General features: G+C 38.3%; 1 protein-coding gene across 5 annotated transcripts in view; it reads right to left on the bottom strand.

The window, feature by feature from the left end:
* UBN2 (ubinuclein 2) overlaps positions 1–13,865 on the bottom strand; it is an 87,482-nt gene that overhangs the window by 54,573 nt on the left and 19,044 nt on the right. For 4 of the 5 annotated variants that reach the window (XM_060108553.1, XM_060108549.1, XM_060108552.1 and 1 more), the window contains exons 3-4: positions 5,993–6,094; positions 684–821 (exon numbers count right to left, since the gene is read on the bottom strand). In XM_060108553.1, the coding sequence (XP_059964536.1) occupies positions 684–821; positions 5,993–6,094 (240 nt within the window). The remainder of the gene's footprint in view (positions 1–683; positions 822–5,992; positions 6,095–13,865) is intronic. The other variant, XM_060108551.1, reaches the window with a different exon arrangement.

The raw sequence follows: 13,865 nt of genomic DNA, 5'->3' as shown, positions 1-13,865 counted from the left end.
TGCGGTACGCGGGCCTCTAACTGTTGTGGCCTCTCCCGTTGCGGAGCACAGGCTCCGGATGCGCAGGCCCAGCGGCCATGGCTCACAGGCCCAGCCGCTCCGCGGCATGTGGGATCTTCCCGGACAGGGGCACGAACCCGTGTCCCCTGCATCGGCAGGCAGATTCTCAACCACTGCGCCACCAGGGAAGCCCTAATCTGCATTTTTAACAAACATTTTGGTGATTCTGGTACAAATATGTCTTTGGCTCACACTTCAAGGAACGCTTATCTAAGGACATTCTATTAATTTTCCAAATACAATATATATATTCTATAAAATTTGCTTTACATCTTAGGAAAAGTAACAGCTATTAACAGTCATTTCCATATGAAGTCTTAACGTATCCTAGAACCTCAACCTTATCCAGAAACAGATTATTAGACTAGATATGGAGAGAGAAGTTTTAAAAGAAAGTATTAGAATTATATTAGAATTATAATAGAATTTTATGATATAAAAATAAATTTCCCCGTATCTACATAATTTTACTTTAAAGCATGTAATTAACTATAAATTCAGTAAACAATGGTTAGCATTTTACTTTTCCTTATATTCACAGCTGTAAAGTACAAGTAAAAATAAAAAAATATATCCTTTTAATTGAATGCTCTCATTACTGTTGCAATGTTGGATAAACTCACTTTGGGTGGCTTGTGCTTTTGGTTGTCTGTAATTTCTTCTTCTTCAGTATCTGAAGCTTGGCGAAACTGGAGAGTGCCAGTGTTGATATAAAAGCCTCCATATTTTGTTGTTAGAGAAGCAGGAACTAATTCGTCATACTAGATTTAAAAAAAAGGCTTCAGATATATCTTATTATCTTTAATTCTATAAATATGTCAAAGAAATTCAATCACCATGTCAGAATCTTCCTTAAATCTTAACTGTAAAACTAACTGCAATGAGGATGTTTGTTAGAATAAATAAAGAAAAAGTTACTATCTGGAATAGAAATGAGCTCTGATCATTCAATATTTAAGAAATGAACTTCTGGAATACTGAAGCAGATTCTAAATATATCATCTGCTGAGAAAAATGTAAGGATCACTGCTATTCTTAATGACAAATGATTCTGATGAGAAATTGAAACAAGTTAAAACAAACGACTGAATGTCCAGGCAACAAATGAACTTCATTTCTTACCATATTGGTATATAATTTTATTCATAAAGAGATTATAAAAAATAAAAGGTTATTTCTTCTGCCTTAGCTCTAAGCTTCTAAGTAGGGAATATTTTTTAAACATATAAAAGAAAAATAGCATATATATATATGTTTTAAAGGGAAGTAGAAAAAGAACTGCCCTGTTCGGTAAGCACACACCGAGGGCCCATAATGAGCCAGGCACTTTGCTTCGAAAAAGAGACTCAAATTGTCTAAATCAGTCTGAATGTCCTCTAAGCCTGGATTTTAAGGTTTATCATTATCTCACCTGATGAAGATGAAGAAAAAACAATCATTAAATGGAAGGCCAGTCTTAACTAAATGAAGATGTTCATGGCAGAAGAGAAAAAAAGGAACTACTTATCTAACAAAAGCAAGATACCTGCTACCTGGGTTCCCCAGAACTCTATTTAAGGGTTTTCTTCCTATTACATAATTAGTCTTTAAGAAAGTCATATGTGTAAGGAAAATGCTTTGCCATGGGCAAAAAATATACAGAACATATTAGTTACTCTAAAAATATTAAGGCTAAGTACAAAAGTTGTGATTTTAACCTGTATCATTTTAAATTCCATGGAAAATGGAAAAAGAAAGAAAGAATTTAATCATATTGAATCAAAAAGGAATGAAGTTAGAAAAAGAAAAAGAAAAAAGGAATGAACTCCTTTCTTGTTGCTCCACTTGAGGGGCTACTACTGTACAAAGACCTACAGGCAAGACCTTCAGAAAGGGCCCAGTACTATCTGCAAGTAAAGGAGTGATGTGAGGAGTAAAGGATTAAAAGTGAAAAAGCTCTGTAATAATTATTTTGAAAATGTGTAATTTTGATAAGATAAATACACCTGTACTTTTTGCTTACATATACTTGTATACTGCTTTATAATTTTCAATGCTTCTTCATATAAATTATTTCACTTGATCCTCCTGATACCCTTTTGAGGCAAGGAAAATAAATATTCCCATTTTATAAGTGAAAACCAAATTCAGAGAGGTTAAGAACCTTGCCAGAATACTTTTATTAGTTTAGGGCAGAGTCACTAACTGTTTCCCAGCCCATCCACTATACCAAGCAGCATCTCATGTGGAAAACATACTCATCGCTAGGTTACCAGGCAATGTGGATGTGTTCAATGTCTGTCTTCTTCTGCAGTATTCTGCTGAGCTTTCCCTATCAGAACACTTTTCAGGAGAACAAACTCTTCATGCATATTTGATTTAGCCTTTGTTTTTTTTCCCCAAATTTAACTGGGTAGACTATAGTTTTATTTGCTAAATCTGGCAACCACACTAAAGTGACACAACCAATAAGTGACACAGCAAGGATTATTATGCAGCCTCCACTGCACTGTGAGTTATAAATGTGCCAAGCATTTTTTTTGTAAGGTACAGGAAATATTCTGGGGTTTTTTGTTTGTTTGTTTTTATTGAGGTAATACTGGTTTATAACCTTACGTAAGTTTCACATGTACATTATATTTCTACTTCTGCATAATTTAGCCTTTTAAGTACAATGTATTAAGAGGCAATGGATCACTGAACTTGAGAATCAGATTTACTAGATCCTTTGCCAACAACTAGCTATTGTGATCCAGAATAAATCACTTAACATCAATACTTCAGGGTTGTAAAACAGGAACAATATTACTTACTTCACAAAGTTCTAGTGAAATTTAAAAGAGATAACCTAAATAAAAGCATTACTCATGTCTGGTATTATTATTATTTCTCAATAACAAAAACATTTTCTTTTGGTCTTTTAAAAATTTGGCAGCATAAGTGTTAGACTAAAAATAATCTTCAAAAGCATTTATTTTCAGATATTATAGTAGTAAGTAGTATACAATTCTGAAAGTTAATTAGAACCAGATTATTATCACTCTCTATCGAATAATATATGAACAGTGAAAGCCTACTGGTGGGAATTCCCTGGAGGTCCAGTGGTTAGGACTCCGTGCTTTCACTGCTGAGGGCCCAGGTTCAATCCCTGGTTGGGGAACTAAGATCCCACAAGGCCACAAGGCGCGTGGCACAGCAAAAAAAAAAAAAAAAAAAAAAAAAAAGGCCAACTGGCAATACAATCATTCAAAAAAAAAACAGAGAATCATTTGGTTGGCTCCTAAGTGTTTTATGTCTGAATTACTGAATTATAATGAGAACCAAATAATCTATTAAGGACAATGATACAAAATTATTTTGCAAGTCAATAAACAACCTGTGCTTTAGTTCAATTTCCTCATATAAAACAGGGACCTAACTTGTCCTATAAATGTCAGTAATTGTATAACTTATATAACTTATACCTATAAAATTTATCCTTATTTATTAGAGCAGTGGCTTTCAAATTTTCTTCACCACAACCCAAGTGGAAAATATACTACACATCAAAAGCCAGTGCATAGTACAAACACCACACATAATAAAAATCACATAATGTACCAGTGGTTTACTGTTAACAGCTCCTATTCTGTTCTATTTTATTCTCTTTAAAAATGCTGGCCACAGTCTCTAAACTGATACACAGGTCCAATTATGGGTTATAAAAATCTGTTTGAAAAACACTTTATTCAAATATTTGGAATGCTACAAAGAAAAATATTAAAAATGCTATTTATGAAAGGCTACATACTATATGATTCCAACTATATGACATTCTGGAAAAGGCAAAACTATGGAGACAATAAAAAGATTAGTGGCGGGCTTCCCTGGTGGCGCAGTGGTTGAGAGTCCGCCTGCCGATGCAGGGGACGTGGGTTCGTGCCCCAGTCCGGGAAGATCCCACATGCCGCGGAGCGGCTGGGCCCGTGAGCCACGGCTGCTGAGCCTGCACGTCCGGAGCCTGTGCTCCGCAACGGGAGAGGCCACAACAGTGAGAGGCCCGCGTACCGCAAAAAAAAAAAAAAAAAAAAAAAAAAGATTAGTGGCTGCAGGTGTTAGGGAGGGATGACTAGGCAGAGCACATATTTTTTTAGGGCTGTGAAACTATGCTGCATGACAGTATAATGGTGGGTACATGTCATTACACATTTGTTAAAACCCACAGAATGTACAACACCAAGGGTAAATCCTAAGGTAAACTACGGACTTTGGGTGATGATGCGTCAATGTAGGTTCTTCGACTGTAACTAGTATACCACTCTGGTGGGGGAACGCTGATAATGGAAGCTGTGTTGTGAGGGCAGGTAGTATATAGGAAATTTCTGCACCTTCCATTCAATTTTGCTGTGAACCTAAAACTGCTCTAAAAAAATTAAGTTTACTCATTTTTAAAAAATATTTATTTATTTGGCCACGCAGGGTCTTAGTTGTGGCATGTGGGATCTTTTCTTTTTTTAGTTCGGCAGGCGGGATCCCTAGTTCCCTGATCAGGGATTGAATACAGGCACCCTGCATTGGGAGCGCAGAGTCTTAACCACTGGATCACCAGGAAGCCCCAAGTTCATTAATTTTTTTAAAATTCTATTTATGTAAGCCTGAGTACATGGACTGTCCATTTATATATGGCTGAGTTCCCTCTTGGGTTACTTAGAATTCAAAAATCTACTTTACATATAATGTTAACACCAGTACCAATGCTTTATACTTGCATTATGCTTTTCAGCATGTCATTATCTTGAGTCTCAGAGCACAAATTCTGCTGGGCAAGCCAGTCATAACAGAGAAAACTGGGTGATGCTAAAATAAAAGACTTGCTCCTGGTCCACAGTGAATTAGAAACCAAGTGAGGTCTAGAATCTAGGACTTTTGACTTGAATGCCAAATCAAGGTCAAGACTGTTGAAAACATTCCATGCCCTAACCTACAAAAAGGCTGACAACATTTTTGGTAACAGGAAATCCTCTCTACTCCAAAGGCACTGTCAACATTTTATTTCTAGGCTTGTAAACCAGTTTATATCAGGACACCAAAATAACACAGGGGTATGACAGGGTATCCCATACGCCTTATGCTGGAAGTCCTTCCTATCACTCTCCTACCACTATATGCCTTGTCATCATCTACACAACCAAGCACTGTAGTAACAGGAAAAAGAGGTGCTAATTTGTAGGTAGTATAACAGCGACCTTAGCATCACTTTCTGTATATCCTAAGTAATCACTGAACACTGCAGAGGATATAATCCAGGGATTAGATTACTCTACTACACTGAGAAGAATTTAAGAACATATACCTTACCAACCCACCTAACAAGACATGCCTTTATTTATTTGCTGTGTGATCAATGGACTGCTGTAGTCCTGAAATGCTCTCCTGAATTCCTCTTCCTTTTATAAGAGAAAGAGGATTCCAGTGCAAAAGCTGTAGGGCTTGATCAAAACAGACAGTGATAAGACCTGGCATTCAATTATCACCACTGTAGTAAGGTTTGGCAGCAATAAAAATATTAAGTACATTTTAAAGACATCTGCCAGATTAACTTCAACCCAATAGCTCCAGTCTTCAAGATCACGTGGCTCTTATCTGGAAGTCATTTCAAAATATACCTGCCCAAGTTTGGGAATATCAATAAAAATTCAAGATGTCAATACCCTTTGATCAATAAATCCCACTGCTAGAAATTTACCCTACACATATATTTGTACTCTATAATTATCTTATATACATACTCAAGTACACAAAGAGAAACGTATACAGATGCTCAACTATTTGTAAGCACATAAAACTGGAAACAATTTAGATGTATACTGAAAGAGGATTAGTTAGTAAAAACACTTGCTGAAACATTTAGTTTTTCCTTGAATTCTACTATCCAAATAAAGAATTGCTGCTATATTAAAGATACATTACTCACAGCCTCTGAATTATCAATAAATGGATCTGTCTCATCATAGCCAAAGCCTATATCGATTAAATCTTGTAGCCGATCCTTCCGGTGTTTACGGGGCTTCCCACCCTGTGAAGAACAGATATGTTAGACTGATTCAGTACTCATGCTGTTTCCATAAAATTAAAAAACACCTGTTAGAAAATAAACAAATCGGACCTAATGAAACTTAAAAGCTTTTGCATAGCAAAGGAAACCGTAAACAAGACGAAAAGACGATCTTCAGAATGGGTGAAAATATTTGCAAATGAAGCAACTGACAAAGGATCAATCTCCAAAATATTCAAGCAGCTCATGCAGCTCAATACCAAAAAAAAAACAAACCACCCAAACCAAAAATTGGCAGAAGACCAAAATAGACATTTCTCCAAAGAAGATGTACAGATTGCCAACAAACACATGAAAGGATGCTCAACATCATTAATCATTAGAGAAATGCAAATCAAAACTACAATGAGTTATCACCTCACACCGGTCAGAATGGCCATCATCAAAAAATCTACAAATAATAAATGCTGGAGAGGGTGTGAAGAAAAGGGAACCCTCTTGCACTGTTGGTGGGAATGTAAATTGATACAGCCACTCAGGAGAACAGTATGGAGGTTCCTTAAAAAACTAAAAATAGAACTACCAAATGACCCAGCAATCCCACTACTGGGCATATACCCTGAGAAAACCATAAGTGAAGAAGAGACATGTACCACAATGTTCACTGCAGCTCTATTTACAATAGCCAGGACATGGAAGCAACCTAAGTGTCCATCAACAGATGAATGGATAAAGAAGATGTGGCACATATATACAACGGAGCATTACTCAGCCATAACAAGAAATGAAATTGAACTATTTGTAGTGAGGTGGATGGACCGAGAGCCTGTCATACAGAGTGAAGTAAGTCAGAAAGAGAAAAACAAACACCATATGCTAACACATATATATGGAATCTAAAAAAAAAATGGTTCTGAAGAACTTAGGGGTAGGACAGGAATAAAGACACAGACCTAGAGAACGGACCTGAGGACACGGGGAGGGGGAAGGGTAAGCTGGGATGAAGTGAGAGAGAGGCATGGACATATATACACTACCAAATGTAAAATAGATAGCTAGTGGGAAGCAGCCGCATAGCACAGGGAGATCAGCTCGGTGCTTTCCACCTAGAGGGGTGGGATAGGGAGGGAGACGCAAGAGGGAGGAGATATGGGGATATATGTATACGTATAGCTGATTCACTTTGTTATACAGCAGAAACTAATACAACGTTGTAAAGCAGTTATACTCCAGTAAAGATGTTAAAAATAAATAAATAAATAAAACAAAGAACAACAACAAAAAACCTGTTAGAAGAATTTCCAAATGATTTCTGCAGATTAATTCCCCTCAGGAGGTTGAATTTAAGTCCCCTCACACCTTGAACGTAAGTTGTACCCAGGGACTTGCTCCCAAAGAGTACAGTATGACAAGGAGGAGACAAAGCAACTTTACAGTGAAAAACCTAACATCACTCAGCCAGGTGATCAAGGTCAACATCAACAGTGATACGTCATGTTGACAGCATTACCCTTGACATGATGAGACACGAATGGCACTTTACCTTTGTGGTCTTCCTCTCGAAAGCCTGTAACCTCAGCTGTAGGCCAACCACGAGATAAACATCATGACAAACTAAACCACAAGAAAAACACCAAACTAAACTGAGGGGCATTCTACAAATAACTGACCAGTATTCCTCAAAGCTGTCAAGATGATCACAAACAAAAATCTGAAAAACTGGCACAGTCTAGATAAGCCTAAGGAGACATAATAACTAAATGTCATCTGGTATACTGGCTGGGATCCAGGGACTAAAAAAGGACATTAGGGGAAAAATAGTAAAATTTGAATAAAATGCTGCGTTAATTAATAGTAATGTACCAACATTGGTTTGTTAGTTGTAACAAATCTACTCTACAAATATAAGATGTTACAGGGGAAAATGGATGAGAACTATATGGAAACTCTTTGTATTTTCTTTGCAAATTTTCTGTAAATCCACACTAATCTTAAAATTATTTTTTTTAATGTCCTAGATTTACTTATACACATAGACATACAAGAAAATAAAAAAATGAATGCATGTAAAAACTGGTGAAATCTGCAAGACATGACTCTCCTTTGGTTTCAATTTCCATAGTGCATGTCTCTCAATGCAAAGTGTCACTGGTTCTAATTGGTGAAAGATGGCTGAGTTTTGTGCAACATGGCTCTTAAATGAAAGCAAATTGTTTCATCTTATTTCCACGTAAAGAAATGATCTTTTCCAGTGTTCATGTGAAAAAAACAAATATGATGGACTTACTGAGAGAAGTCTCCAACATGGTACCATTTACTTTCTAATCTGTAAAGGTAATTCTGACTAAATGCTATGTTTGTATTGCATACTGATGTTAAAAAACCTAATCCCCATAACTATGACTCCAGTGTATGTTTTTCAATGAACAAAACTTCTACTATACCATCACCACCAAGAGGGTCATTTCGGTGTGAGATAAAGTAATGGCTCTCATGTTTTTAGATTTTACAAGTTCCAAGAACAACTTTGGAGACCAACACAGGGTGGCAACCCTTTTATTTTGCTAAATAAGACCACTGAAGGCATAATCTCAGAGTAAGAACAATTCTTCTCAAGAGACACCAACTGGCAACTTAAACATACCTACACACACATACACACATGCGCGCACACACACACACACACACAAAACGTATGTATATGCTTAAATGCAACACATAAATAGTGTCCTTATTTTTTCCATATGCTAGGTCTGCAAGCTGGAACTCTTACACTAGGTTACAGAATTTCAGTGAGAATAAGAAGGAAAGGAAAAAGATATTTCTATGTTAGAAGTTATTCTACCAAGAAAAAGTAACACACAAGCAGTTAAACACGCGAGGGAATGTTTCGCCCAAAAAAGAGAGAGAGAGTTCTAATAATATAAAAATCCACAGACAAAAACTAATGAGGGGGCTTCCCTGGTGGCGCAGTGGCTGAGAATCTGCCTGCCGATGCAGGGGACACGGGTTTGTGCCCCGGTCTGGGAAGATCCCACATGCCGTGGAGCGGCTGGGCCCGTGAGCCATGGCCGCTGAGCCTGCGCGTCCGGAGCCTGTGCTCCGCAGTGGGAGAGGCCACAGCAGTGAGAGGCCCGCGTACCACAAAAAAAAAAAAAAAAAAAAAAAAACTAATGAGGAGGACTAGCCCTGTCACATATTAAATATATTTAAAGTTATATGAGTTAAAATAGATATGACAGGAATACAAGAATGAATTCAATTTCATCTATCAAATTATAAACTTTTAAAATTCTGTCAAGATGGAGAAGAAACAGGACTGCTCAAACACTGCTGATAAGAGTATACCAATAAAACTCTTGGAAAGCATCTGCCAAGAAATTCTGCCATACACTTACATTTTCTTCTTTTGTCTCTATTATGTTTTCCAAAATTTCTATGAAGTATTAATGCCAAAATGGAAATATACAAAAATAAGTTTTAAAACTCTTGATCATATTTGACTCAATAATTCTACTAAGTTACATAGCTTATTTTGAACTACTACTTAGATTCAAAAGTATCTGTTAAAAATGTATGCTATAGGGACTTCCATGGTGGTCTGTTGGTTAAGTCTTCATGCTCCTAATGCAGGGGGCGTGGGTTTGATCCCTGGTCAGGGAACTAGATCCCGCATGCTACAACTAAGAGCCTGCATGCTGCAACTAAAAGATCCTGCATGCCACAACTAACACCCAGCCAAAAAAAAAAAAAAGTATGCTGTAGAAAGCAATATGTGTAATCTACAGACTCAACACAATCCTTATCAAATTAGAACTAAAAATTTTACAATTTGTATGGAAGCACAAAAGGCCCCAAAAAGCCAAAGCAATCTTGAGAAAAACGGAGCTGGAGGAATCAGGCTCCCTGACTTCAGACTATACTACAAAGCTGCAGTCATAAAAACAGTATGGGGGCCTCCCTGGTGGCGCAAGTGGTTGAGAGTCCGCCTGCCGATGCAGGGGATACGGGTTCGTGCCCCGGTCTGGGAGGATCCCATATGCCGCGGAGCGGCTGGGCCCGTGAGCCATGGCCGCTGAGCCTGCGCGTCCGGAGCCTGCGCGTCCGGAGCCTGTGCTCCGCAACGGGGGAGGCCACAACAGTGAGAGGCCCGCATACCGCAAAAAAAAAAAAAAACAGTATGGTACTGGCACAAAAACAGAAATAAAGATCAATGGAACAGGATAGAAAGTCCAGAGATAAAACCATGCACCTATGGTCACCTAATCTATGACAAAGGAGGCAAGAATACAGAATGGAGAAAAGACAGTCTTTTCAATAAGTGGTACTGGGAAAACTGGACAGCTACATGTAAAAGAATGAAATTAGAACACTTTCTAACACAATACACAAAAATAAACTCAAAATGGATTAAAGACCCAAACATAAGACTGGATACTATAAAACTCTCAGAGGAAAACATAGGCAGAACACTCTCTGACATAAATCTCAGCAAAAACTTTTTGATCCACCTCCTAGAGTAATGAAAATAAAAACAAAAATAAACAAACGGGACCTAACTAAACTTAAAAGCTTTTTTGCACAGCAAAGGAAACCACAAACAAGATGAAACGACAACCCTCAGAATGGGAGAAAATATTTGCAAATGAAGCAACTGAGGAAGGATTAATCTCCAAAATATACAAACAGCTCATGCAGCTCGATATCAAAAAAACAAACAACCCAATCCAAAAATTGGCAGAAGATCTAAATATTTCTCCAAAGAAGACGTACAGATGGCCAAGAGGCACATGAAAAGATGCTCAACATCACTAATTATCAGAGAAATGCAAATCAAAACTACAATGAGGCATCACTTCACACCAGTCAGAATGGCCATCATCAAAAAATCTACAAACAATAAATGCTGGAGAGGGTGTGGAGAAAAGGGAACCCTCCTACACTGTTGGTGGGAATGTAAATTGTTAGAGCCACTATGGAGAACAGTATGGAGGTTCCTTAAAAAACTAAAAATAGAGCTACAATATGATCCAGCAATCCCACTCGTGGGCATATATCCGGAGGAAACCATAATCTGAAAAGATACATGCACCCCAATGTTCACTGCAGCACTATTTACAATACCCAGGACATGAAAGCAACCTAAATGTCCACTGACAGAGGAATGGATAAAGAAGATGTGGTACATATATACAATGGAATATTACTCAGCCATAAAAAGAACAAAATAATGCCATTTGCAGTGATACGGGTGTACCTAGAGAGTGTCATGCTGAGTGAAATAAGTTAGACAGAGAAAGACAAATATCATATGATATCACTTATATTTGGAATCTAAAAAAATGGTACAAATGAACCTATGTACAGAACAGAAATAGAGTCACAGATGTAGAAACAAACTTACGGTTATCAAGGGGGAAAAGTAGAGGGGAGGGATAAATTGGGAGACTGGGACTGACATATACAAACTATCATGTATAAAATAGATAACTAATAAGAACCTGCTGTATAATACAGGGAACTCTACTCAATACTCTGTAATGACCTATATGGGAACGGAATCTAAAAGAGTGACAACAAAGACCCAATGCAGCCAAAAATAAATAAATAAATTTATTAAAAGAGTGAATATATGTATGACTGATTCATTTTGCTGTACAGCAGAAACTAACACAACATTGTAAATCAACTATACTCCAATAAAAATTAATTTTAAAAAAAAGGAAAGGGGCTTCCCTGGTGGCGCAGCGGTTGAGAGTCCGCCTGCCGATGCAGGGGACGTGGGTTCGTGCCCCGGTCCGGGAGGATCCCACATGCAGCGGAGCGGCTGGGCCCGTGAGCCATGGCCGCTGAGCCTGCGCGTCCGGAGCCTGTGCTCCGCAACGGGAGAGGCCACAGCAGTGAGAGGCCCGCATACCACAAAAACAAACAAACAAACAAACAAACAAACAAACAAAGGAAAGCAATATGTTAGATCAGGGGTCCCCAACCTCCAGGCCACGGACTGGTAACAGGGAGCGGCCTGTTAGGAACCGGGCCACACAGAAGGAGATGAGCAGTGGGTGAGCAAGTGAAATTTAATCTGCTGCTCCCCATCGCTCACATTACCACCTGAACCAACCCCACCCCCGTGTGTCCGTGGAAAAACAGCAGTCCCTGGTGCCAGAAAGGTTGGGGAATGCTGTGTTAGATGTCAGAAGGAACTTATAGATTTAAATATGAAGTCTCTGCCCTAAAGGAAGTTAAAAGAAGGTAATCTACTCAACAAATTAACTGAGCACCTACCAAGTGCCAGTCTTCATGGATTTTATATTGATAGTATTGTAGAGAAGAGAAAGATTAAATAATTATAGTAGTAATAAATGGTAAAAAGGGAATTATAGATGGTACTGGATTTTTTAACAGAAAACCTAATCAAGGCTTTCCTGAGATATTTATGCCCAGACAAGGATGAGTGGAAGTAATCACTTGTGGAAGCCACAGAAAGTACTGGAACTGGTAAGTAACCTGGTAAGATTAGTGCTTTAACAAAATCACTCTGGCCACTGTGGTGGGGAATGAACACAGTTGGGGAGATGAGTTAGGAAAGAAAAAAATGCAGAGATTTGCAAGAAAGTCACAAGTTACTGGGGGCATAAAACATATATTTAAGTACCAATCATGATAATGATGATGATAGCCACCATCCACTGAGCATTAACTTTGCATTAGCACCTATTCTAAGTACAACCATATATTATTTCCCATTTAACAAATGGGAAAAACTAAACCTTGGAAAAAACAAATAACTTGTCTAAGCTCATACAGAAAGTAACAGAGCCAATTTTCAAACTCATGACCATATGACTCCAAAGTATCATTCTATTTAAAGTTCTGTAGGAGAAGTGATAGAACTTCTGGGGTCATTTTTCCACTTGGAGACACATAAAACTCAATATCAAAACTCAAACCAGTGTTCCTGCTGTCAATCATCTCCAAATTAGCTTCCCCCACTTCACATTTCCATTTTATTAACTCTATTTTTCTGCCTTAATACTTCATTATTAACTAAAATTACAAAGGTTGATGACAGCAAGCATTAACAAGGATGTGGAACAATTCAAACTCTCCTACATGCTGGTGCAAAATGATATACCCACTTTGGAAAACAATTTGGCAGTTTCTTATAAAGTTAAACGCACACTTATCATATGACCTAACAATCCCTCTCTTAATATTTCCTCAAGAGAAATGAAGACATATGTTCACACACACACTTGTGTTCCAACATTAGAGCAGCTTTACTCTTAGCACCCACAAACTGGAAACCACCCAGTGCCCATCACCCAGTAAGTGGATACACAGACTGTGGTATATCCATACACTATGCAGCAATAAAAAGGAAGGAACCACTGATAACAGGAAAAACATGGATGCAGGGCTTCCCTGGTGGCGCAGTGGTTGAGAGTCCACCTGCCGATGCAGGGGACAAGGGCTCGTGCCCCAGTCTGGGAGGATCCCGCATGTCGCGGAGCGGCTGAGCCCGTGAGCCATGGCTGCTGAGCCTGCGCGTCCGGAGCCTGTGCTCCGCGACGGGAGAGGTCACAACAGTGAGAGGCACGGGTACCGCAAAAAAAAAAAAAAAAACATGGATGCACTTCAAAAGCCTTATAATAAGTGAAAAAAGCCATGTACAAAAGACCATAAGATTCCATTTATAGGAAACTCTAGAAAAAGAAAAAACAAAACCCAAAAATCTACAGAAACAGGAAGTAGATCAGAGGTTGCCAGGAGTCAGGGCTGGAGGGGAGAG

The sequence above is a fragment of the Mesoplodon densirostris genome, chromosome 9 (assembly GCF_025265405.1).
Source record: "Mesoplodon densirostris isolate mMesDen1 chromosome 9, mMesDen1 primary haplotype, whole genome shotgun sequence".
NCBI lineage: Eukaryota > Metazoa > Chordata > Mammalia > Artiodactyla > Ziphiidae > Mesoplodon > Mesoplodon densirostris.
This window is presented reverse-complemented; position numbering and strand designations above follow the sequence as displayed.